Source organism: Lampris incognitus, chromosome 4 (genome assembly GCF_029633865.1).
Source record: "Lampris incognitus isolate fLamInc1 chromosome 4, fLamInc1.hap2, whole genome shotgun sequence".
Taxonomy (NCBI): domain Eukaryota; kingdom Metazoa; phylum Chordata; class Actinopteri; order Lampriformes; family Lampridae; genus Lampris; species Lampris incognitus.
The window spans coordinates 16,564,718-16,591,342 of NC_079214.1; the positions used below are offsets into that span (position 1 = coordinate 16,564,718).

At 46.9% G+C, this 26,625-nt stretch overlaps 1 protein-coding gene across 4 annotated transcripts; it reads left to right on the forward strand.

Moving 5' to 3' along the window:
* The first annotated feature begins 948 nt into the window (after window positions 1-948).
* LOC130111830 (fibronectin-like) lies at window positions 949-26,455 on the forward strand. Of its 4 annotated transcripts, none has more exons than XM_056279122.1 (46): window positions 949-1,265; window positions 1,542-1,667; window positions 3,321-3,458; window positions 3,543-3,674; window positions 4,258-4,392; window positions 4,492-4,650; window positions 6,226-6,408; window positions 6,589-6,771; window positions 7,630-7,806; window positions 8,457-8,612; window positions 8,751-8,879; window positions 9,016-9,159; window positions 10,338-10,459; window positions 11,073-11,241; window positions 11,402-11,578; window positions 11,757-11,885; window positions 12,999-13,088; window positions 13,262-13,456; window positions 13,873-14,151; window positions 14,259-14,522; window positions 14,609-14,703; window positions 14,883-15,051; window positions 15,326-15,412; window positions 15,694-15,885; window positions 16,726-17,004; window positions 17,836-18,027; window positions 18,271-18,360; window positions 18,796-19,062; window positions 19,188-19,304; window positions 19,415-19,579; window positions 19,702-19,857; window positions 20,864-20,980; window positions 21,095-21,364; window positions 21,464-21,651; window positions 21,743-21,830; window positions 21,956-22,135; window positions 22,305-22,394; window positions 22,499-22,687; window positions 22,911-23,000; window positions 23,568-24,025; window positions 24,141-24,279; window positions 24,488-24,649; window positions 24,763-24,888; window positions 25,010-25,116; window positions 25,318-25,413; window positions 25,636-26,455. In XM_056279122.1, the coding sequence occupies exons 1-46, from the start codon at window positions 1,115-1,117 to the stop codon at window positions 25,711-25,713; spliced, it is 7,425 nt and encodes a 2,474-aa protein (XP_056135097.1). In that variant the 5' UTR covers window positions 949-1,114; the 3' UTR covers window positions 25,714-26,455. The 4 variants fall into 4 exon arrangements, with proteins under 4 accessions (XP_056135097.1, XP_056135098.1, XP_056135100.1 ...); XM_056279123.1 differs by having other exon boundaries at window positions 23,835-24,025; XM_056279125.1 differs by having other exon boundaries at window positions 23,898-24,025.
* Window positions 26,456-26,625: the final 170 nt, after the last annotated feature.

Here is a 26,625-nt window from a genome sequence, read left to right on the forward strand (position 1 = left end):
TCTCTCTCTACTTCTGCCTCTCTCATGCACACCCACTACTCGGACAAAACACATGCTACTCACGCGCACGCACGCACAATTTGACTCGAGTTGAAAAAAAACGGATTACAGGCTGAGGCCAACAGATGAGAAATGAAGAGAACCTAAACATAATGATGGATGGGAGACAAGGAAGGGAAGGGAAAGGGGGAAAGTAGACGGGGGGGGGGATGGGGAGTGTGTGTGGGGGGGCATCGAGGTGTGAAAAGGGAAGGTGTGAGGAAAAACAGATGACCGTGGTATATATTTTGCTGTGTATTTTTGAGTGCCAGTATATAAACTCTTGCAAAACAGCTTTTAATCATTTAACCGTGTATGTTACAAGTCAGCGTGGCATCAGAACATCACCCTAACTGATGTTTAATGCAGGGAAAGAGGAAAGCTGCACCTGGGCAATAAAACAAGTGAAGCAGTAAAGTCCAGAAAAGCATTTTGGATTATTCCTATTATAAACAATTGTGGGATTGTTATAGCTTTCTCCATCTACCTTCAAATAGGTTTAATATAGGCATGCATGGTTCTGCTCATTAGGGGTAGAGACGGACTTTCAACTTTCTTGCTTTCTTCACACCATCTGGGAATATTCATTTGAACTGGAGGGTTTTTTGGCTTCCCATAATTACCTCAAATGGCCAGTTTTCATGTCTCTTGACAAAATAGTTTTACATGCATTTTCTCATCCAGCACCACCACCACTACCACCACCACCATCATCATCATCATCATCATCATCATCATCCAACCCCTGTCTTGCCCTAACACTTTCTTCCCCAGCATTTGGTGTCAGGTGTCAACACCGCTAAGAGTCGGGTCGGCCCCTCGAAGTTGCAAGTCCCTCCCCTGTGCAACCCCATGTGCTTGGATATAAAAACAGTGTGCACCCCTTTCCCCTGTGCAGAGCATCAGCAGCGAGGTGGCGTAAGGAGGGGGGAAACTTGGTCTCTCAACTCAAAGCAGCACTTTTACGCTTTGCTCCACACTACTTTTTTTTTCTTTCCTTTGCTGCTTTTACCCTCTAAGCAATCCATACTTTCGTTACTTTTGGATTGTCCATTTTTTAAAAATTTACAACAAAATGACTGGTAGCCCAGTGACAGGGTTACTGGTCGCGCTGTGCGTAAGCGCCGCGGTCCACTGTATGCCCAACAGCCAAAGGAAAAGCAAAAGACACACTGAGCAGTACCGAATATACCCTGAACTCCGGGACTCGCCGACCCTCACTCAAGGTAGGTTTGAATGCGCTGCAGAAAGCCCATTTTCTCTGTTTGTTCAGGTGCCAGAATTGAATCCATGTGCGTAAAAACGCACGACTGTTTCTTTCTCTACCTTCTACTCATGCGACAGCTACGTTTTCTTTTTCTTTTTTTTAGAAGCTGTCGCATTCCTGTGTTAAATTAAACACGTGCTTCGGCTGAAACGCAGTTTAAACGACTCGGTTTTTTTTTTTTTTTTTTAGAGGTCTGGGTTTATATAAAATTGACGGTGTTGTTTCTTCCCTCTAGGCGGCTGCGAAGAAAACGGTCGCTCGTACAAAATAAACGAGCAGTGGGAGAAAACCTACCGTGGGAGTACACTGCTGTGCACCTGCGACGGAACAGCGGGCAGCAAATGCAAGACCAAGCCCGCAGGTCAGTGAAAATGGCAACCGTTTAAACCAGGGTGGTCGGGACCGGAGGGCGCAACCCCATGCACAGAATCCACTTCTAGAGAAGCAATTTATTTGCAAAACTTCCAATAGTTTTTATATATATATATGTAAACTACTAATTAAACACGTTAGGCCCTAGCTAACGGATCTGACCCTTTAGCCGAGCGGTTAGTGACGTCGCCTTGTGGTGCAGTACGCCCCGTATCGAATCCCGCACCGGGCAAGAAAATAACCGGTTACAGTATTGTCGATGTGGTTTCGTTCCGAGGTAGGATTTCCTTCCGCTACGCGGGAACACCGTGAATAGAGATGCTAGCAAGACGACCTTTAACATGCGCCAGAAAATCAGTCTTGATAAAAAATTAAAAAAAGAAAAAGAGTTTTGGAGTGTTTCTGAAGCGTCAACCTGCTCTTTGGGGTTGTCGGTTTGTTAAAAACCCGCGTCAGACGAGCTAACTTTACATTTTACAATGTCACTGATAAGCTTCCGGTCAGGATATGACGTAAGTATCGCGGGACGTTGAAAAGTTTCGTTATCGCCATTTTCAAACGCCAGACAATGGTCCTTTGTCCTTCTGTTCACACCACACTTGGGCTTATCATCAAAGACATTTATCCTTGTTTATGTGTATGTCTTGATTTATTTATAATTACAAAATATGTGCTTATATCTATGTCTGCAATCGCTGGCCAATTCATTCCTGTTATTAAGTGTGGACATTTCTGGTTTGCAAATGATCAAACATTTTTCAGTGAGACATAGATTGCACATTTTACTGCTCGTTGGATATGCCCTGTTCTTTGAGAGGATTTTCCAGGTGGCTGAATAATTGTTTCTGTCCGCCAATGACCGAATATAACGGCTTAAAGATGTTACATTCTTTAATGATCATTGAGCAATGATCACACCTTCATCACAACCGGACCCCCCCTCCCCAGCTGCAACTGCAACTGCCATGTGAACAACTCATCCACCCTCGAAGGAAAATGGCAGACGAAAGGAGTTATCTACCAAGCTACGGTGACGAGAGATGATAACGGCAAAATAGAGACATATGTCGGTCTAACAGAGGGAACATTCAAAAAGAGGTTTAATGCACACGTGTAGCTTTAGAAACAACCGTTTATAGAATGTAGCATCTTTAAGCCGTTATATTTGGTCAGTTTTATATTTGGTGAATTTTTGTATGTTGCACCTCTCCCTTCCCCACTGGACGTCGCGCATGTGATGTGCACGACGAGGCAGTAAATGGCATGTCCTTTCCTCGAGCAGCTTTACTGACAGCTGATGGTTGCCTATGGCAGGAAACAGGCTTGTACTGTCTCATAAAGAATTTACTTGACTCACTGGATTATTTTGCTTCTTATTTGTTGAGCACTTTCCCTACCGTTGAGCGTTTCTTTTAACAAAGATATATATATATATATATATATATATATATATATATATATATATATATATATATATATATATATGTAACCGGTTATTTTCTTGCCCGGTGCGGGATTCGATACGAGGTGTACTGCACCACAAGGCGACATCACTAACCGCTCGGCTAAAGGGTCAGACCCGTTAGCTAGGGGCTAACGTGTCTTATTAGTAGTTTACATATATCTCTCTAATTTTTCGCAGCGGAAGAAACCTGCTATGATAAATACAATGACCGGACATACCGTGTCGGGGACACCTATGAGAGACCAAAGGACGGGATGATGTGGGACTGCACCTGCATTGGTTCCAGTCGTGGCAAAATCAGCTGCACAATCGCAAGTGAGTTTTCTGGTTTAACCCTGACAACACACTGTTTTCTGCCTCCCCGAATCTGAATAAAGTGCTAAATTCTGTCATTATCAGACCGCTGCCATGAAGGTGGAAGGTCATACAAAATCGGGGATACCTGGCAAAGGCCTCACGATAGTGGCGACTACATGTTGGAGTGTGTGTGCCTCGGGAACGGCAAAGGAGAGTGGACCTGCAAACCCGTGGGTGAGTATTTGTTCTGCAACGCAACAGCCTGTTTTTAATTCTTTCCAGCTGGAAAGGTATCCCAGAGGTGCAGGAAAAAACGTCTGTTGATGGATGTGAACTTGGTGTTGGCAATATTAGAATAAAATATTTTTAGCCATTATCTTTGGCATGCAGATAGATATCCAGTATCTTTCATTGTCACGTAGTCTTCTGTGTTAATCCCCTCTACCCCCCCCACCACACACACACACACACACACACACACACACACACACACACACACACACACACACACACACACACACACACACACACACACACACACACACACACACACTGAGGTAATTTCTCAGAATTAGGCCTGTTTGATTGCAAATATTTGAGAGCAGTTTTCTGCAGAAAAACAAAGTCAGTGCAGGAGAATGCAACATGCCTCTTTACTAACCACACTTCACCGAACTTATTGATTTTCAGTTGGCTGGTCTCACAGAAAATTTGCTCGTGTGTGATTTAAAGCATTGGGAACTTGATTTAAATATTTTACTGTTGATGACAATCTTTCAATGATGTAAACAAAGTTCCTCCTGTCTTCTGCGTGAAGCCGAGCGTTGCTATGAAAACAGCGGATCATCCTATGTTGTGGGAGCGACTTGGGAGAAACCCTACCAAGGCTGGATGATGATTGATTGTACCTGTCTAGGAGAGGGAAATGGACGCATCACGTGTTCCTCAAAGAGTAAGTGGGACACATTACACGTGAACACGTGCGTACGCCTACACACACACAATATATGTGTCAGTTATTTATCAGTATTTTTTGCATTGCCCCATTCAGACCGTTGTAATGATCAGGATGTCAAGAGGTCTTACCGCATCGGCGACACGTGGACCAAGACAGACGCAAGTGGGAACACATTGCAGTGCCTCTGCACAGGAAATGGTCGTGGAGAATGGAAGTGCGAGAGACACAGCTCCCATCAAACGACAGCCCTTGGTGAGATTTATAATCTCTAGACTCATGCAACCTTTACATTTCCCTTTCTGTCATTTACAGTTTTAGGCACTTATGCCAACTGAAATTAAGAGTTCAGCTTCCACTTGGGCCACCCATATTAGAAATGTATGCACTTATGATACTGTAAGCCAGTTTGGATGAAGGGGTGCCAAAGATCCTTAGGATGGCGTTTTTTGGCCCGTGTCCAAACAAAAACAACAAATATTACTCACAGTTAGGGATGGGTACTTACACCCAGCATTAAACGGGCACAGGTGCTAGTATTGCTAAGCTGCGGTGTTGACGGTTCTGCTATTGGTATTAGAGAAATGAAGAAAATAAATTTCCTATTTATCCAGGCTACATAAACATTACCTTGCACCTTTTATCTCACCAACTCTGTTTCTAATTTGCAATTAGATGAAGATTTTTGTCTGTGATGCATTTTCGCTATTCCCAATCAAGACGAGAGATCTTGGGGGGCGTCCGGGTGGCATGGCAGTCTATTCCGTTGCCTACCAACATGGGGATCGCTGGTTCAAATCCCCGTGTTACCTCCGGCTTGGTCGGGCATCCCTACAGACACAACTGGCCGTGTCTGCGGGTGGGAAGCCGGGTTGTGGGTATGTGTCCTGGTCGCTGCACTAGCGCCCCCTCTGGTCAGTCGGGGTGCCTGTCCGGGGGGGGGGGTAGTATGATCCTCCCACGCGCTACGTTCCCCTGGCGAAACTCCTCACTGTCAGGTGAGAAAAGAAGCGACTGGCGACTCCACGTGTATCGGAGGAGGCATGTGGTAGTCTGCAGCCCTCCCCGGATCAGCAGAGGGGGTGGAGCAGCGATCGGGATGGCTCGGAAGAATGGGGTAATTGGCCGGGTGCAATTGGGGAGAAAAAAATGGGGGGGGAGAGATATCTGTCTCTCAGACCGTCTTATGTGTGAGCCGAGGGGCGGTGCCAGCTCGCTCTGCCTCTCTGTCTCTCTCTCACACACACACACAAACACAGCCTGCTCTTAGTGACAATGGCGGAGAGAGAACTAAACGGTCAAAAGTCTGGTTATACTTCACCACAGTCGATGCTGACAATGCTCATTACCACAGGTCTTTTGCATGTAAGGGTGGAAACACAAGCAATCTGGCGAAAGATCTGGCGAAAGTGCATCAAATACAGGCGGAGAAATGCACAGTTTCCAACTGCCTAGCTCATAGTTCATCTCTCATTACCCAATCCACCTCTGGTATATTATGTATGCTAGCAGCCTAGAGCCCACACGGAGTTAACTAAATTATACAAACATGGTTATTGATTAAAAGTAACACCCTGTCAAGACATGAGAAAATAAAGCAATTTTAATTCTGTTCTTAATTTGTTGTTTGTTTTTTCTCTTAAAAAAAAAGAACAAAAAGAACCGATAAGAGTACCGTTATTGTACCGTATCGATAAGCAGTGTCGGTAAGAGTAGTAGCACTGTTAAACTCTTAACGATACACATCCCTACTCACAGTTTGCAGGTCTGCTTAGACCCTGATCGTCCTTTCAGACCCTGATCATCCTTTCAATACACTTGTCTATGCAGGTACAGGTTCCCGCGTGGTAGCCCAAATCCATCCACAACCTGTTTCCCAGCCCCCCACTGAGGGCACCTGTCGCACAGATTCTGGAGCCACGTACTATGATGGCCAGCGCTGGATCAGAACCCAGGGCAGCAAGCAGATGCTCTGTACCTGCTTGGGCAACGGAATCAGCTGTCGTGATCAGGGTGAGAATTGGAGATCAGAGACAGAGGTCTGAATGAAAGATGGAGGCATGGAGAAAAGGAGATGGGCTGTATTGTTTTTCTTCAGGGAATGAGTATGATAATGACTTTTGAATAATCAGTACAGTCATATTCACATCATGAATACCGTTTACAGCTTCTTTTCCTTTTCTGCTTGTACAGAGGTCCAGTCCCAGGTGTATGGCGGCAACTCCAACGGTCAGCCGTGCACATTCCCGTTCGTCTTCATGGGGAAGACTTACTACTCCTGCACCTCAGACGGACGCACAGATGGAGCGCTGTGGTGCTCTATCACTTCAGACTATGACACAGACCAGCAATATTCCTTCTGTACCGAGAAGTATGGTGAGAGACAGGAGAAGAGGGAGGGTGAGGGAAGGAAGGGCTAGTGATGAAGTAAGAAGGATAGGGGTAAATATTCAGCAGTAACCTCCCAGCTATGTCTCTTCGAGAGGGACGTGTATGCTTTTATTCAAATAGGTTTTTATTCCAGGGGTGTCCAGGTAGCGTAGCGGTCCATTCCGTTGCCTACCAACACGGGGATCGCTAGTTTGAATCCCCATGTTACCTCCGGCTTGGTTGGGCATCCCTACAGACACAATTGTCCGTGTCTGCGGGTGGGAAGTTGGATGTAGGTACGTGTCCTGGTTGCTGCACTAGCGCCTGCTCTGGTCAGCTGGGGTGCCTGTTCGGAGGGGAGGGGTAACTGGGGGGAATAGCGTGATCCCCCCACATGCTACGTCCCCCTGGCGAAATTCCTCACTGTCAGGTGAGAAGAAGCGGATGGTGACTCCACATGTATCAGAGGAGGCATGTGGTAGTCTGCAGCCCTCCCCAGATCAGCAGCGGGGGGTGGAGCAACCAGGACGGCTTGGAAGAGTGGGGTAATTGGTTGCATACAACTGGGGAGAAAAAGGGAAGAAAATCCCCCCCCCCAAAAAAAAAAAATATGTTTTTATTCCAACCAAGCTCATCAACAGCTGATTTCACTAATTAAAATACCCTCAACCAGATTGAGTGAAAGTAATTGGTGAAAACAGCAGATGTAGTATCTGGATGGAAATCAAACTTAGGTAAATGTGGCACACAATGACACAAGGCTGGAGACCAATGGAGTGGGAACAGGAGCGGTCATCTGGAGTATATGGGCGAACGCATAGCCAGATCAGAGGTGTCACCATTCTATTCCCTTCTCATTACCAGCCATGGTGACAACCCGAGGTGGGACTTCCAACGGTGCCCTGTGCCAATTCCCCTTCTTCTATAATGGTCGTAACTACACGGACTGCACCTCCGACGGACGGCGCGATGGCATGAAGTGGTGCGGCACCACCTACAACTATGATGCGGATGGGCATTTTGGATTCTGCCCCATGGCCGGTGAGCTGGTGCATGCGTGTCGGTACAAGGAATCTGTGGACAATGAGATGGTCTTTTTGAGTTTTGTTAGCAAAGTACAAAACCAGTTGTGTATCTGAGAACTTGTCGGCTGGTGTATCTATGACTTGACTCAACCGCAAACCTGCTTGAATAGTAGTTACTAATCCGCTATCACAACTGGTCAGTTCTACAGCTGGGGTGGGCGCAGTGAGTAGGCTACTGAGTAGGTTTATTGCTTTAGCGGGGATATAATCAAGATAAATGTACTGATCTCTATCTAATCTTGTTCTCATAGATGCTAATTATCCTGGTTGAATGAGCCAATAGCAGTCAGTGGGGAACAAAATGATGGGCCTTTAAAAGGGCCCATCATTATCATCACCATGACCATTAAAATGAATGGTCTTGAGAGAGAGGAAGAGTAATGTGTATTTGATAGCTGCTACAGAATCATTACATTTGGCTTAAATGAGCCAAAGATAGAGAGTTTTCTTAACACGAGTGCTCACGTGCACACCTACACACATACACATATGCACAGATAAAAAGCTTGTCTTGCAAAAAGCTTTTGGCACAGATTGAAAATGGGTTGCTCTCTCTTTCTCATAATCACAACTCTCCATGCCATACCTGTCTGTTTCTGTGTGTAGCCCATGAAGAAGTTTGCACGACCAACGATGGAGCGATGCACCGTGTAGGTGACAAGTGGGACAAGCGCCATGATGTCCTGGGTCACATGATGCAGTGCACATGCTTAGGCGGCGGGCGCGGGGAGTGGAGCTGCATTGCCCATTCTCAGCTACGAGGTCAGAGGACGAAGTCCAATTAATACAAAGTTACAAACGTCTTTTCATTTAGTGGTAGCCACAATCGCACTATCAGAGTTGAGGCTGTTCATTCATTCATTCGACTCCCTTCTGTATCGTTTTACTCTATGCATCAAGACCAATGTATTGTTGATGGGTTGACCTATGAGGTGAACCAGGCTTTCTACAAGCGCCATGACATGGGTCACATGATGAACTGCACCTGCTTTGGGCAAGGACGTGGCCGCTGGAAGTGTGACGCTATAGGTAAGTTCCTTGGCACAGTAATAGGGGAAAGACTTGCTGATTGCACACTGCACATCACGAAAAAAAAATAGACCTCCTATCCTACCACCACCTTCACTCACCCAACCTGTCACCTCCTGCTTCCATCTCCCATCAGACCAGTGTCAGGACCCGGGGTCCAAGGCTTTTTATCAGATTGGAGAGTCATGGGACAAGGTCATCCATGGCATCCGCTATGGCTGTTATTGCTATGGCAATGACGTCGGCGAGATGAGTTGCGAGCCTCAGCAGACCTCCCCAGGTAGGAGAAATCCATGGTGACATCAGTGTGACGTGTATATATCACAGTATACATATAGAAACACAAGATATCCCATCTCACTTGGTGGAATATTAATCAGGGGCGGACAAACTGATGGTCAAACTCTTTGGGCTTCCTCAGTGGGATTTTTTTTTTCTCCAGTCGTTCACTTTGTCCTGTTGCCTTTATTTTACGACTCAGTGGCACACCTGCTGGTAGTTAAATGAGTGTTTCCTTTTTCAACTCACTCACTTGTCACTGACATCCCTCATTCTCTCACCTCTTCCCGACACCATGCTTTTAATGGAAATGGGGGGGGGGTAATGGGAAGTCATCAACCTGGTGGGGGGGGGGGGGCGTAAGAGTGCTTAACTTTGATGTCTGGCAAATGGCGTTGGGCGGACCCATCGTTTCACCCCTCTTTTTTTCCCGGGGCTTTGTGGTTGAGGTGGATTTAACCCCCCCTTTCACGCTGGAGTGTTGAGTGCTGGAGAATGCGTTGGTTGAAGAGGTCAGTGTGTGTGCATGTGTGTGTGTCTGTGTATGTGTACGTGTGTGTGGGTGTGTGGGTGGTCGCGGAGTTATCACATGTGCACAGCGTCTGCTTTTCAGTAACTTTGACCCCATCTCATAGATTTCCCTGTTGCATATGTACTGTATGTGTTCTCAGTCAAACACAGAGGTACATTCACCCGAGTTCACCTGACCCATTTATGTGCTCGGTCAGAGCAGCGTGTTTGTCGCTGCAGGTCACTGAGCGTGACACAATAATTCAATGTACTGAACTACCCTCAGTTGCTTTACAACCACACGAGTGTGTGTGTGTGTGTGTGTGTGTGTGTGTGTGTGTGTGTGTGTGTGTGTGTGTGTGTGTGCAGCCGTGTACCTACATGTGTAGCATTGGGTCAGGAGGTGTAGTACCTCGTCATTATAAGAGGGTGGTGGATGTTTGAGCTGTGTTTAGTAGTCCAAAGTAAACCCACTGTTTGAGGAGACCGTGTGGTGGTTGGCTTCTGTCCCAACGAATCCAATCTGTCGTAATAAGACTTGCCAGAAGACAGCCATCTTTATGCCCACTCCCTCTGTAGCCATAGAGTCAAGTGAATTTCCTTCACCGCCACCCCAGTCTTCTAACGTACTCTCCAGCCCTCTCACACACCCTCTGTGCTGTTCCCCAGGAGGCTACAGACCAGTCCAGGTGATCATCACAGAGGCAGGGAAACAGCCAGACTCTCATCCTATTCAGTGGAATGCCCCCGCCTCTGCACACATTACCCAGTACATCCTCAAATGGAGAGTGGTGAGTAAGCCGTTTGATTTCCAGTGCCCACAGCCCACAGACTCGGACACAAACGCCAAAATGTCCCTGGATGAAACACATGCAAATACGTTTGCTGGCGTACGCACATGCATTAACACGCTCCCACTCGACTTTCTGTTTTTCTCACACACCCCTCTCTTTTGAATACCTCTTGATCTGACGAGCTGTTTGAAATATTTATGACCCCTAATTGCGTTGACACACTTTTCCTCTGAAGCGGTTTGTTTGTTTGTTTGTTTTGGATAGGAAAAACAAGCTCAATCCTCTTCCCTTTTTTGGCAGGAAAGTTTTCCGAGAGTGTGCTAATCCAACCTACATTTCTCTAGAAGAATTTCTCAAAGACCAGAACATTCATAGTGTTAACTTTCAAGAAAATTAAAAGTAAATGTGTGCCATTATTTTACAAAATAAGTTAGTTAATATGACACTTAGATCATAGTGAGATTTTGAAGGAATTATTTACTTGCTGTCTACTTGTGTCGGTTCTCAGCTTGATGAATTGAAAGAGTATTGGCGTGCCCTCACTGAACTACGTTATCTAATGTTGGCACATAGCAGACTCTGACCTGTGGCCTTTGAACCTTCCTGATAGAAAAACACTCGGGCCCCCTGGAGGGAGGTCACAATCCCTTCCCACCTGAACTCTTACACAATCTCTGGGCTGCGGCCAGGCGTCACCTATGAAGGTCAGCTCATTAGCATCCTGCGCTTCGGAAAGCGAGAGGTCACACGCTTTGACTTCACCACCAACCATGGTTCATGTAAGTTGGGCTGGGCAGTGGGTAGCAATGTTATCATGCTGCGCACCTAAACGAACCACATTATAGGTGAGGCGCAACCTAGCATGATTAGGATGGCATTGAAATGGATCCATCCATGCATACCCACAACACCCCCATAAGTCTCTGTGTTTCCATCCAGTGGAGCCATTCGAGGGAGAGACCACCCAGCCTCCTCCAGTGGTGGACACTTCTGAGTCGGTGACTGAAATCACCTCCAACAGCTTTGTTATCTCCTGGACGTCAGCCTCAGAGACAGTTTCTGGCTTCAGGGTGGAGTATGAACTCAGTGAGGAGGGGGCCACACGTAAAGTACTGGGTAAGAACCTTTGAGTCCTGCTTTAACACCTCTCATGGGTTAAAATGAAAAAGATTGTCTCAATTATGCTAAGTACAATTACATATATTCATATTTCATAACATTAAGGTGTAAATGCTGTACTTAGATGGGATCTAGTGAATGGAGGTGTTCATTGGTGCACCATGTGTTCCTCCAGACTTACCCCGCACAGCAAGCTTTGTTACCATCAGTGACCTGCTGCCCGGACGCAGGTACAATGTCAATGTTTATGAGCTCCCTACAGACGGAGAACCAAACCTCATCCTCAGCACCACACAGACAACAGGTAGAAACCTTCTGTTGCTGCTCTTTACCAACCATAATTTCCTGTTCATACTATACTCTTCAAGGAAGTGTTTTGATTACAGCGTTACATGGTTTGTAACAATACAATTTCTCTAACATCCGGGTATGCAAGGATTCCTTTGATAATTGGTATAGAGTGAGTCAGCCCTCCTGATACTTCTGTCTTTGTCACCGCCCAGTCGTGGCAGTGACAGACCTCAAGCAAGCATGGCAGGTCATTTACTCCGACTGTCTTTGAACACCATAACATGAGTGCTTTTGTCTGCCATCTTGTCGCCAGTTGGCTAGCCAGCTAACTCACAGGCACCAATAAATTGAAAGGTTAGGCTAAAAAATTTAAAAAATCTAGGTATGTTAATCATGATATTAACTTCAGTACTGACCCTGATAAAGGTATTCAAATATTTTTGGAGTGATGCCTTTATCACTAGCATCAGATTATTAAAGGTTTCATGTAGACATGCCCAATGGGGGTGTCCGGGTAGCATAGCGGTCTATTCCGTTGCCTACCAACACGGGGATCCTGGTTCGAATCCCCGTGTTGCCTCCGGCTTGGTCAGGCGTCCCATCCATCCATTATCCAAACCGCTTATCCTGCTCTCAGGGTCGCGGGGATGCTGGGGCCTATCCCAGCCGTCACTGGGCGGCAGGTGGGGAGACAGCCTGGACAGGCCGCCAGCCCATCACAGGGTCAGGCGTCCCTACAGACACAATTGGCTGTGTCTGCGAGTGGGAAGCTGGATGTGGGTATGTGTCCTGGTCGCTGCACTAGCACCTCCTCTGGTCGGTCAGGGCGCCTGTTCGGGGGTGGGGGGACTGGGGGGAATGGCGTGATCCTCCCATGTGCTATGTGAAAAGAAGCAGCTGGTGACTCCACATGTATCGGAGAAAGCATGTGGTAGTCTACAGCCCTCCCTGGATCGGCAGAGGGGGTGGAGCAGCGACCGGGACAGCTCGCAAGAGTGGGGTAATTAGCTGGATTGGATACAATTGGGGAGAAAAGGGGGGAGGGGGGGAGAAAGACATGCCCAATGAGGTGTTGTGGATAGAATCAGTAGTATGTAACATGAGACCACTCCATCCTCCTCCTCAGCTCCCGATGCCCCCGCTGAGCATCAGATCAGCGATGTGGGAGAGACCTCCATCCAAATCAGCTGGACCAGGCCTCAAGCCCCCATTACTGGTGAGAAACTGCTGTGTGTGTGTGCGCGTGTGTGCATGTGTATATGCGTGTGTGTGTGTGTGTGTGTGTGTGTGTGTGTGTGTGTTATTCAAATTGGATACTTCAATTGATATAATTTTTGATTCAGTGTTTTTCTGAGTGTATGTGTTTTCATCTGTGTTTTTGTTTCTTAGGCTACCGTGTGGTGTACACCCCATCACAGGAGGGCAGCAGCACAGAACTCAACTTGCCTGATACACAGACATCAGTGACCCTGGTTGACCTTCTCCCTGGTCTCCTTTATAACATCAGTATTTATGCCGTAGAGGAGGAGCAAGAGAGCGAGCCTGTCTTTGTACAGGTCAACACCGCCGGATCACCTCTACCAGGTGCTCATACAGCACTATTTGTCAAACACCTTCCATAGAGTTTGCTCTTTTTTGGGGCAGTGGAAATCATTTGACATGAGATTTTATCATAAACCCATTTAAGAGGAGCCTAGGAGCCCAATAGCAGACTAAGCAAAGTGCGCTATTGGCCATCCAACTATGACGCCATAGCCCTTTAATGATCTGTTATTCACTGATATTATTGCCATGATCCTATTCTGAAAATGTTAATACTCTAGCTGTTTAATATATAATGTATATGTGTGATGATGCAGAATAACAATTTCAGCTGGTTGAATGCATTGCTGTGATCTAGTAGATAAACTGTGAAATTTTTTTTCTCCGAAAGCACTCTTAAGTTTTTTCTGATACTGATTATAGCTCCTGTCAATCAATCTCACACTTCCTGTCCACAGAGGAAGTCCCGTCCCCCACAGACCTGCAGTTCTATGAGGTTACGGATGCAAAGATCACCATCACTTGGACTGGCCCACCCACTGAGGTAACTGGCTACAGGGTGACTTTCTCCCCAGTTTCTCCAGACGGCACAGAACAGAAGCCCCTGCAATTGCCAATGTCCCCCAATGCATATGCCGAGATCACCCACCTGCAGCCCGGCACGCTCTACCGCTTCTACATCTACGCCATCAGCGGTGGAGTTGAGAGCCAGCCACTTACGGGAGAGAAGTCTACCAGTACGTATCAGGACAGGCACTAAACCTCAGACTGAAACTCTATAAAAAGTCCATTTGGGTTCACTGTCTCCTCCTTACACTCATGTTGTATACTTTTACCTTTCCAGAGCCCGATACCCCCACCAACGTGCGTTTCACCGACATCACTCACAACAGCGCATTGGTCATCTGGGAAGAACCCCGCTCGGTTGTCACCGGTTACCGTCTCCTGCTTAACGTCGAGGGTTCCAGCCCCACCCAGAAGAAAGTCCCAGGGGCAGGCTCCCAGTTCCGTCTCAGGGGTCTGCGTCCAGACACCCTCTACACAGTCACTGTGTACTCTGAGCAGGACAATGTTCTCAGCGAGGGCGCTACTGCATACTTTACCACCAGTAGGTATCATGAGAAATAGAATAGAGCAATGTCAAGTAAAATAGTGTAAAGTGATAAAATTATGTTTTTTATTCTTATCCACCAGCCCCCCAGCTGGGTAATGCTCCTCCCTTCAGCACAGAGGTCACTGATACCTCTATCATCATCAGCTGGCTACCTGTGCCAAGGTTCAGCTACAAGGTAGAAACCTGTCCTTTTTGAATTAGCTCACCTCTCCATTAAAGAAAAAAAGAAAGGGGGGGGGGCTCCGTAAAGAAAAACGGTTGTTTACTATGGGATGAAAGTATGAAGTTTTAAGGGTCTTTTTCCGTGTTGCTCATTGGTTTGTGGTTTTCCCGTGTTTCTTCCCTGGTCCACAGCTTTCTGTACTGCCCAGCCAGGAAGGGGAGGCACCCAGAGAGGTGACATCCGAATCCGGAAGTATTTACGTGACGGGCTTGACCCCAGGAACTGAATACACCTACAGTGTTCAGCCCATTTTCAATGGACGTAACCGTGGCAACCCAGTCACTCGCACTGTAGTCACTTGTGAGTTTTTTTTTTGCAATCAAATTTCTGGATGAATAGGTAATTCACTTGAGTAGGAAAATGGGGATTTTGGCTATGATTGTTAGACAGAAGTTACCGTTGGAAAAATGTGCGAAATTAAATTTTGAATTCTTTCATAAATACAATTTTGCAATGCTTAACAAGGCCAAGTATCAGCGTTTAAACTATTTGGGCTAGCCTTGAGGTAATTCTGCAGGTAATTCTGCCAGATATAATCATGTTTATGCTGTGGTGTGCTTTTCATTTCTTCCAGCTCTGACTCCTCCAACTGACCTCAGCTTGAGTTCAAACCCAGACACAGGAGATCTGACTGTCCAGTGGGTGGGCACCAAAACACCAGGTAAATATTGACTTTGCTCCCCACATACTGCTCGCCTGGCGGATTGCTGATTTTAGTCAGGTCTAGACCTTGATCTTCCACTGTTTGTTTTTGTTTGTTTTTTGCCAGGAAAAATGTTGCTGCCTCCTCCCGGCACTTACGTCTCTCTTTCTCAGTTTCTCTCGCTCTTTCCCTGTTCCTGTCTTTCTGTCAACATTGATTTTCACACTCTGTTCTTGCATAGATTTCTCACATTATATCTCCTGTCTCTGCCATTTCCATCATGTCCCGTCCCCCACCAGACATTACTGGCTACAGAGTCACTTGCACACCGACCAACGGTCAGCGAGGAAACTCGCTGGAGGAGTTCGTCCAGCCTGATCAGAACTCCTGCACCTTGGAGAACCTGAGACCTGGGGTGGAGTACAATGTCAGTGTGTACACTGTCAAAGACCACGAGGAGAGTGTGCCTGTGTCCAGCACTGTCACACCAGGTAGGAGCCAGACAAGGGGCAACAGGTTATAAACACCCAGCTTTCATATAACCTTCTGAAGCACCTGTAATTTGGTACCGGTGCTCTCGAAGTCTCAGACATGAGCTGGATCTATGGCTGTGGCTGGGAATCATTATGGAGGTGTGCATGATAGAGAGAAGAGGGCTGGGGGGGGCAGATATAACTATGAGTGTGAGTTGGAGTAAGCTAAACCACTGTTCTTGTACTTATCATTTTTTTCCTCATCCCTCTGGGACACTTTCCATTTTCTTGGATAGTATATCACAAATTAGCTTGTTCATCACAGGAAGCCCTTCAAGGCCCAGCAGCATTCTGCCAATCAAACCTTCTCTGTTCATAGTACTTTTTTTTTTGTTCACAGTAATTTTTAAATGTCTGTTTGCAGTGATTCTGTAATTGCACAGTCCTACTAACAGGGTCATTGGCTAAATATTACTTTAGCCACATGACTGGTTGAATACGTAATTGTTTGCCTGATCTGTCATGTGCATGAAGTTAATGCCAATGTTCAATTATTAGGGAAGTTAAATGTGATGCTTTTTGAAAAATACCCTAAAGCAACAAATTAATTATTGATCCAAGTTCACCTTTAGTGAAAATGTTTATTTTTTGTATCTTTTGCTTATCTGAGTAATTTGTGTTGTCTCTATCTAGCATGGCTACTGTTTGATACCATGCTGTTCTTGGATCTCTAAATGCTTTGGAATGAAATTTGTGTGTTTGTCAATTGGTGTAATTATCATAGCTTTTGATTGTTTGTGCTTGTTGTGTCTTTTTATTAATTTTGCCTGCGCTTTGCACACGCCTTAACCCTTTCAGACGTACCCTCACCAAGTCGAGTTGACTTTGTCGACATTACTGATACCACCATCGGCCTGCGCTGGATCCCATTGAACTATACTTCCATTACTGGGTACCGCATAGCTGTGGTAACCGCAGGCGAGAGCCTGCAAATTCTCCAAGATATGGTGGATGCTTCTACTGGTTATTATACGGTTCGCGGTTTGGAGCCCGGCGTGGACTATGACATCAGCGTCATCACAGTTACAGAGGAGGGGGAGAGCGAGCCAACCACACACACAATGCAAACACACTCTGGTGATTTAACTCTTTCATTTCATCATCAGGGAGGGCTTGGGGTTTGAAAGGAGAGAGAGAAACACATATAAAAAGCTTTATTCCATTACATTATATATTCTCACAAAATGACACATTTGGGCGTCCAGGTAGTGTAGCGGTCCATTCCGTTGCCTACCAACACGGGGATCACCGGTTTGAATCCCCGTGTTACCTCCGGCTTGGTCGAGCATTCCTACAGACACAATTGGCCGTGTCTGCGGGTGGGAAACCGGATGTGGGTATGTGTCCTGGTCGCTGCGCTAGCGCCTCCTCTGGTCGGTTGGGGTACCTGTTCGGGGTTGAGGGGGAACTGGGGGGAATAGTGTGATCCTCCCACGCGCTACGTCCCCCTGGAGAAACTCCTCACTGTCAGGTGAAAAGAAGCGGCTGGCAACTCCACATGTATCGGAGGAGGCATGTGATAGTCTGCAGCACTCCCCGGATCGGCAGAGGGGGTGGAGCAGCGACTAGGACAGCTCAGAGAGCGGGGTGATTGGCCAGATATAATTGAGGAGAAAAAGGAGGGGAAGAAAAAAAAAAACAACAACACATTCTCAAGTATCATCAGTGTTTTCCCAGCTCCATAGATATTTGAAAATGATATGGACTAATCAGTATAGATTTATACTTACGCAGCTAATTGAAAAAGATTCTGGAAAATGCAAATTTAGATGTGATTATATGCTGACATTTGCTAAAGAAGATAACCTTGGATTGACATGTCTATGTTTTGTATAAATATAAAGACTTGACATGTCCAGTTTTACTCAACTGACTTTCGCAAACCGATGCTACCCCTTCCTCCTCCAGCCATTCCCGCTCCTACCAATTTGCACTTCGGAGGGGTTGGCCCTGACCGCATAAGAGTGACCTGGACGGTTCCTAACGTCCCGACCCCAAGCGACATCTCACGCTTTGTCATCCGCTACCACCCTGTCGCCAGTGACGATGACATCAAGGAGGTTAACGTGGGCGGCTCCACCAACACCTTTCTGTTACAGAGTAAGACCGCATCATGACTTCTTAACCGCGTCATAGTGAGCTCATGTGTAGACACTTGTCTGGCAGGGTAGAGGCTCGAAAGACTTGGTGAATATAATTCAGGCTGACAAAATGAGTTTACTGTGCCGATGAACAGAGCCGTATTAGAGCAAGAGAAAATTTTAATTTTTGTTTGTTTTGCTCGCTCTAAAATGATTCAAAACAAGTGCCTGAATATTTGCCTCTCTATCCATCTCCATGTAGACCTACTTCCCAACACGGAGTACCATATCAGTGTGGTTTGTGTGTACGGGGAACGAGAGAGTACTCCAGTCAGTGGAACTCAGAGAACCAGTGAGTACAGTATGATCAAGGCTCAGCGTTTTCGGTTTTTATTTTTCAAAGCCATCCAGCATGCTGAATTTTGCCACAAGAGGACACTTACATAACCTCACACGAACAGGAACAACTTTTGGATCCGTGGAAACATAAAATCCGGGTGAAAATCAGCTTAAACTGATCTGCTCCTTTTAAAAAAAGTGGGTATTTTTTGGTGAAAATCGGTAAAAACCGAAAATGCTGAGCCTTGAGTATGATGAACAGCGCAAAACGAAAACACCTGACTTCACAAGTCACAAATTACCCAAATCAAATGTAGTGAATTATAAGGATTATGTAAGCACTTTATATTGCACTTCACGTTTCGAAATAAGAATTTTTATTTTTCTAGCTGTACCGTTGCACATGATAAAACGCTCACTAAATTCTTACCCGTTCTCTTCGTGCCAGCTCTGGACTCGCCTACTGGTCTTGACTTCTCTGACATCCAGACCAACTCCTTTACCGTTCACTGGCTGGCCCCGAGTGCTCTTATCACAGGCTACCGAATCCGTTACCAGATGACGAGTGGCGGGCGGGCCAAGGATGAGAAGCTGCCCCCAACCAGGACCCACTTCACCTTGACTGGGCTGGTGCCAGAGACAGAGTACCTGATCAGTGTGTATGCTGTGAACGGCGACCAGGAGAGCCAGCCCCTGACTGGCACACAGGCCACAAGTGAGCTTCTACAAGGCTTCTGACTGGTTTCTGTATTTGTCTGTCCTCTTCCTTCCCCTGATGAAGAGCCTCCTCTCCGTTTATCTGCACATTTCATTCTAATTCTTTTTTCCGCCCCTTCCCAGTCTCTGACGCTCCCTCTGACCTGGAGGTGACATCATCCAGCCCCACCAGTATCATCATCCGCTGGGACGCCCCCTCAGTCACAGTGAGGTACTACAGGATCACCTACGGAGAGACAGGTCTGTTTGTTCCGTTTGAGTTCATGGCGTCTTTTCAAACGAGCAGTAGCCCCCCGCAGTACTTTTGTTTGACTCTTCTCTGTTCTCCTTTCTCTCTTTTGATGTTGCAGGTAGCCGGAGTTCACCTCAGGAGTTCAACGTCGTAGGCACTCAGAACAGTGCCACAATCTCTGATCTGAATCCTGGCACTGACTACACCATCACTGTCTATGCCGTCACCGGGAGAGGGGACAGCCCTTTCTCCAGCACTCCCATCTCTGTCACTCACAAGACGGGTACAGGAAAATCAAGAAACTTTAAAAAAAATGTGCACAGGACACATTTAAATTTACACTGCAGGTTTAATTAGAAGTGTGTTTTGTCATGTGTGCATCTCTCTTGTCACTCTTGCTTGTAGACATCGAGTCCCCCACTGAGATGAAGGTGACTGATGTGAACGACAACACCCTCACAGTGCGCTGGACTCCCGCCCAGGGTCCTATCAAGGGCTACAGAGTGACCAGTGTCCCCAAGAACGGCCTTGGACCATCCTTCTCAGAGGTGGTGGCCCCTGGTAAGATGGAGTGAGGGAAAATAAAAAGCTGTTAGGATTCAAGCTTTTACTGCCTTTAAAATGATTAGACTTTTATGCTAAAAGTGTATGTGCTTCAGCTTGACACAGCTAGGTGGAGTAGCAAATGTCTACTTTTCATATTAAAGCTGTTACAAGGAGCTTTTTTTTCAATTATTTATCAGTCTCAGTTTAATTTTGATGCCTCTATGTGACTGAGATAATCAGATTAGCTCATTAGCAAGAAGATTAGACATTTTCATATGACTTCAAACGCTTGTCTCCAGGTCTGATTCCCTGTGAATTCTAACAAAACAATTTAGATTGCACATAGCTATAGTTAGAGATACATTACTGGGGCATCCGGGTAGTGTAGCGGTCTACTCCGTTGCCTACCAACACGGGGATCGCCGGTTCGAGTCCCCATGTTGCCTCCGGCTTGGTCGGATGTCCCTACAGACACAGTTGCCCATGTCTGCGGGTGGGAAGCTGGATGTGGGTATGTCCTGGTCTGTGCACTAGGTGCCTCCTCTGGTCGGTCGGGGTGCCTGCTCGGGGGAACTGGGGAGAATAGCGTGATCCTCCCACGCGCTATGTCCCCCTGGCGAAACTCCTCATCGTCAGGTAAAAAAAAAAAAGCGGCTGGTGACTCCACATGTATCGGAGGAAGCATGTGGTAGTCTGCAGCCCTCCCCAGATCGGCAGAGGGGGCGGAGTAGCGACCAGGACAGCTCGGAAGAGTGGGGTAATTGGCCGGATACAGTTGGGGGGGGGGGGAAACAAGGAGGGGGGGATACATTACTCCATCGCCCTATATCTTGCAAACACCCTGTTTCTCCAGAACACCGCTACATCTCTTGCTGTTCTCCTCAAAGTCATTCTTCCACGAAGCGCCACCAGTTTTGCTCACAGCGTCGCGCAAAGTCAACAGAAATCCCAGACTTCTCATTGCCACTTTAACACACTTATGGCACCGCTCCCTCTACACTGCTTTTCTCTCCCTTCACAGACCAGACAGAGATGACGTTCACAGGACTGATGCCCACTGTGGAGTATGTCCTGAGCGTCTACGCCCTCGGCACTGACGGCGAGCCCTCATCCCCTCTAGTGGATAATGCAGTCACTGGTTGGTGTGATCCTACCTCCATCGGTTGCTGTTGAATGTCACGAGAATTGGAAGCTGTTATAGACGGATATATGTACAGCGCTATAATAACCGACCCCCTCTTATCGTCTGCAGCCATGGACGTGCCGAAGGATCTGACCTTCTCTGACGTAGACTCCACATCCTTGCGCATCACATGGGACAGCCCGGATGGCACGGTGACATCATACCGCGTTCTGTATTCCAGCCCAGAGGAGAGGGAGAGAGAGTTGCGCCCAGCTCCCAGAGGTGACCAGAATACCGTGGTTCTAAGGGCACTTCAGCCAGGGACCGAGTACACCATTAAAGTCATTGCCCTCCATGACCGTACACCCAGCCCCCCACTGTCAGGAAAGCAGGCAACAGGTAGTACATCTTAACATGAACTGATTTCTAGACATATTATTTTATGTGTGTGACTTAATGCAAATTTCAATGTTTTGCTTGCACGTCTCCACCCTTCAGCCATCCCCGCTCCAACCAACCTGGTAATCCATGAGATCGGGCCTTCCTCCTTTGTTGTCTCATGGCGTGCCCCCAACGCCCAGCTGACTGGCTACCGTGTGGTGGTCAACCCTAAAAACAACAGCGGCCCCACAAAGGAGATGAACCTTGCCCCAGATACCACCCGCGTGTTCGTTCCCGGACTTATGGTAAAATGGGAACGTATGATGCCTTTTATGCTAACATGGGTCACGTGTTTTCCGTGGATAAATATGAAACGTGTTGTATTGTGTGCTCTAGGTGGCCACTCCGTACCAGGTGCAGATCTACGCCATTAAGAACTCTTTCACTAGCAGACCCGTGGTGCAAGAGGTCACCACACTAGAGGGTAAAGCACACACACACATACACAGAACACCAATATGCACAAGCTACATTCACCAGTTGTTACCAGTCATTCTTCACCCTCTACTTCTCCACCCTGTACTTCCGTTTCCTTTCTCCTGCATGCAGATGTGAGTCCTCCCAGGCGTGTGCGGATCTCTGATGTAAAGGATTCCTCCATCAGTCTGACCTGGCGCAGCAAAGAGGAAACCATCACTGGCTTCCTCATCGAGGCCACGCCCCGTGGTAACACACACGTCCCAATCAGAAGGACCATACCAGGAGATCTGCGGGCCTACACCCTCACAGGTACGCAAGAATGGCTCTAGCAACAGCCTAATGGAAGGGTGGAAAGAAAACCATTTTGCTATGTGCGTAGACAGCAGAGGTGTGTTTTTGTGCAGGTGTTCATGTCCTGGGTACATGCAATCTTGGCTCCTTCCTTTTTCTTAAGTGTATCTTGTTTGGTTTTCATAAGGTCTGGAGCCAGGTACCACTTACACCATCAACCTCTACACATTGAATGGCAACACTAAGAGTGCCCCCTTCACTCTCACTGTTGGAACAGGTATGCGCACACACACACACACACACACACACAGCGCACAGTAGCACATGCATACACAATTGATATCATCATACCCAATATGTTTTTTGTTTTGTTTTTTGCAGCTAAAGCAGCGGTCCAGGCTCCAACCGACATCCAGTTCACATCTTTAACCCCCAACTCCATCTCCTTCACATGGCACGCCCCTTCCACACGCATCACTGGATATTACATCACTTATGAGGTATCAGGAGGAGCGCCACGTGAGCTCACTCCACGCCCACACGCTGGTCAAAACTACGCCACCATCTCTGGTATGTCCCTGGCTTCTCACTTTACGAAAGTGCAAAACCTAGTGTTAGGGATTTCCCTATTAAAATCCCGACATCGGACTTTCTGAGCATTTTAGTTCCGACTTTAAAACCAGAAACACTTTGGAATGCCCGTCGAGCAACTTGGGGGGGGGGTAAAATTGGGTAGATCCTTAATAGAATAGGGTGACAGTGAGATGAAACTGAGATGAAACTTTCTCTTCAGGCCTTAGACCAGCCACCGAGTACATCATTAAGATCATTGCCCTCCAGAATACCCAGAGAAGCACACCTCTGGTGGGCAAGGCCAGAACTCGTGAGTATTTTGAATCTCACTCTCTCACTCACTCACACACACACACACACACACACACACACACACACACACACACACACACACACACACACACACACACACACTGCCTGTTCTATAAAACAACTTATACAGTCAGTGACAGGTTCAAGTGATGCCATGTAGGAAGAGAATTTAAATGAGTTATGGGTGATGGGCAAAACCTTACTTTTCATTCAAAGATAAGGTTTTGAATGACAGCTTCTGTCTGCTCATCTGCACTTAAAAGGTATTGCTATAACAGCCTTGCACCTAAATGTCTTTGAAATACACTATGCAGTCAAATAATAAGCAGGCTTTTCCTTTTAAAATCAGTAGTACTGCTTTTATTTTGAATGCCTTTTAGAAATGTCATTCAAAATATGCCAGGCGTGTCGGTGGCACGCCATGGTAGCACTGAAATTGTGGCATTGTTGCATATCTGTTGCCTCCTGTTGGCTGAGATATGCTACAGCAGCTCTGCTTCACCCTATCCCCCCCCCCCCCAACTTAACCTGCTCACTTCCTTAAAGCACCCTCTCTCCCGCCTAGAACCAGACTCCTTGCTTACGCTGCCTCTGCCTCATCACCCTTGGGGGGTTGATGACAAGCTGGATGTGCCTGAAAAAGACCTGGGCAACAGTGTCCAGGTAGTTGGCACCAATGGACAAGATGTGTTTGGTGGTCAAGGCCAGAATGTGGAGTACACGGAGTACAACAACAACGGAGGCAATGGGTATAACGATCATAGTGGCAACCCGCAGTCGCCCTATGGGCAAGTACGTGAGCCACTGATCTTTGTGCCCCTCCCTGATGCAGAGGGCCGCAGGCTGCCTGTCGTGAAGCTGAACGTGCCCGTTGGCTCTGCGTTTGGTTTTCCAGAGAACGAGACAGGGGTGCCACAGGAGGCACAGACCCAAACCAGCATCTCCTGGAAGCCTTTCAGGCAGAGCAATGCCTACTTGGTGTCCTGCCACCCACTCACAAACATCGACGAGAAGATGTTCCAGGTAAGACATGGGGATAAATCCAGGCTTCCGCCATTCATCATATGGGATCATTTAGGGAGAATGAAGTGACTCGGTCAGTATGTACACAGACCAAGTGTGTCTCTGCCTGTCACAGATGCGTCTTCCAGGCTCGGCCACCAGCGCCACCTTGATAGGCCTGACCTCTGGAGCGTCCTACAATGTTATCGTGGAGGCCCTGAAAGGGGCGCTCAAACACAAGATTCTCGAGGAGATTATTACCGCGGGCAACACTGGTAAGGATACAAGACTGATCTCTACACTTTGAGTATCTTGTGTCTAGCATGACATAAGATGTTGCTGTAGTTCAAAAGAATAGCTGTCATTTGTGCCTTCTTCGGACTGCTCCCAGCTTAGCTTTGATGCTACTACCTTAACTCATCGATCACAGCACTATTTTTTCACTTTCCTCCCCTCCCCTCTCCTCTTCCTCCTCCCCTCCAGTGAAAGAAGGGGCACCCTCCGACAAGGACGCATGCTACGACACCTTCACCGCAACCTACCATGATGTCGGTACAGAATGGGAACGCATGTCTGAGACGGGTTTCAAGCTGTGGTGCACATGCCTGGGACTGGGAAGTGGTCACTTCAGATGTGACTCCTCCAGTAGGTGTTTTGGTTGCTCGCCTGCAGTACAGCGCCAGATGAAGCGAAACTTAAACCAATGATTTGGGGAGCTGAATGAAATCTCTCTGTCTCTATTCTCTCTCCATCATCAGAGTGGTGTCACGACAGCGGCAACAACTATCGCATCGGAGAGAAGTGGGAACGCCAGGGGGATAATGGTCACATGATGCGCTGCACCTGCCTGGGTAACGGCAAGGGCGAGTTCAAGTGTGAACCACGTAAGTCCGGTTAGCTGCTACGATAGAATGCGAAAAAGTGACTACCAAGGTATTTTTTTTCTGTTGTGTCTGTCTGGACAGAGTTGTTTGTAATTTTTAACATATTCATATGCCCATTCAGATGAGTCCATGTGTTATGATGATGGTAAAACATACCAGGTGGGCAACCAGTGGCAGAAGGAGTACCTGGGTGCTATCTGCACGTGCACCTGCTTTGGCGGACAACAGGTGAGATGCTTCAGTCCTTCTCCACCTTAGGCGCTACATGTGTTGCTCTGTGACTGACGCCGGGCTGCACCCAGCCATGGCAACAATGTAGGCAGCAAACTGACCGATGAGGCATAACTTAGATTAGATGACTTGTCTTGTAATTTGCATAATGTGAGGAAAAACATACGCCAATACTCTGTGCTTGTTTGGTGTCTTCAGGGCTGGCGCTGTGAGAACTGTCGTAGACCGGGTGCTGATATGGACGCCAGCCTGCTGCAGCCTGTCAGATATGGCGACAACACTCTTAGCAAATTGGTTAGTGGGTTTAAAATACAAAAAAAAATTCATGATCTTTTCTCATTCATTCAGAAATGCCATTGTAGGCCTCTGTGAGATGGTTATAGATATGGAGAATCGCAGAATGATATTCTTGTGGGTGTAGCATTTTATGACTGCATCTGGTTCAGAAGATACAAGTGTTCATACACGGGCGACTTACAAAAACACCCTCTGAAATTTTCCTCATTCTCCCCACAGAATATTCATTGCCCCATCGAATGCCTTCGGCCTGAGCTGCAGGCAGATGCTCGCGCCCCCCAGAATGACCGGGAGTAAAGGACTGCTCATCCTACATTTGATTTGCTGTTCAGATGCTGTACCGCCTTACCGTACAGGAGACGAGCCGTCTACGACTGAACCGAAATAACAGCCAGTGTCTTTGGGATGAGCTTAACACATCCATCTGAGAATATAACACTGCCCTGCTGCCATAAAGTGTTGTTTAATAGTTACTTTTCAACCGCCAATCCTTCTTACTGCTGTTCAGATCCTGAAGTCGGTCTTCTTTTGTTTAGACTAACATTAGGGATTGACGAGTCTTGCCATGTCGCCATCCCTTTCTGCTAAAAACATTTCCTGTATTCGTGTGGCTTGTCCTGTTGACTCTCAGATTAATGAAATTGCCATGTAATGTTTTTGTAGCACGTGAACTAGAATAACTTTCCCTAATCAAAGACGAACCCGTCACGAATCAAGCACTGTCCAAAGAATGTCGATGTAGTAGTAAAGTCGTATTGGAGTGTTAGTGAAAATGTACGTTTTCCTTCTTTGTAGCCCCTCTTTTGACGCAAAGGGGTAGCACTGTGTATGACTGATGCAAGCTGAATTTTACCGTTTCTGACTTAATTTTTAATTTATCCCTTAAATCACAGTGTGTGAATGCTTAAACTGGGGTGTGTGAATTTGAACCTTTATTTTTGTACGTTATTGTTCATGCAATAGTTGTTGCTACAATTGATGAAAAGAATCCCTTTTTAATAAAGCTGGAGAAAACTACACATTTTGAAAAAAATATAAATTGTGCTATTGGTGATTAATATGCAACAGAATGACAAGTTCAGGTTCTCCATCCATCAATTATCCAAGCCGCTTATCCCAGTTGGGGTCGCGGGATGCTGGAGCCTATCCCAGCTGTTACTGGGAGACACCCTAGACAGGCTGCCAGACTATCAGAGCTGACACATTCAC

Coding starts and splice junctions, on each gene's coding strand:
- LOC130111830 (XM_056279122.1), top strand. CDS start 1,115: ATGACTGGTAGCCCAGTGACAGGGTTACTGGTCGCGCTGTGCGTAAGC. Junction 11,242..11,401: donor CACCACCAACCATGGTTCAT/GTAAGTTGGGCT, acceptor GTTTCCATCCAG/TGGAGCCATTCGAGGGAGAG. Junction 21,365..21,463: donor GTCAGGAAAGCAGGCAACAG/GTAGTACATCTT, acceptor TCCACCCTTCAG/CCATCCCCGCTCCAACCAAC.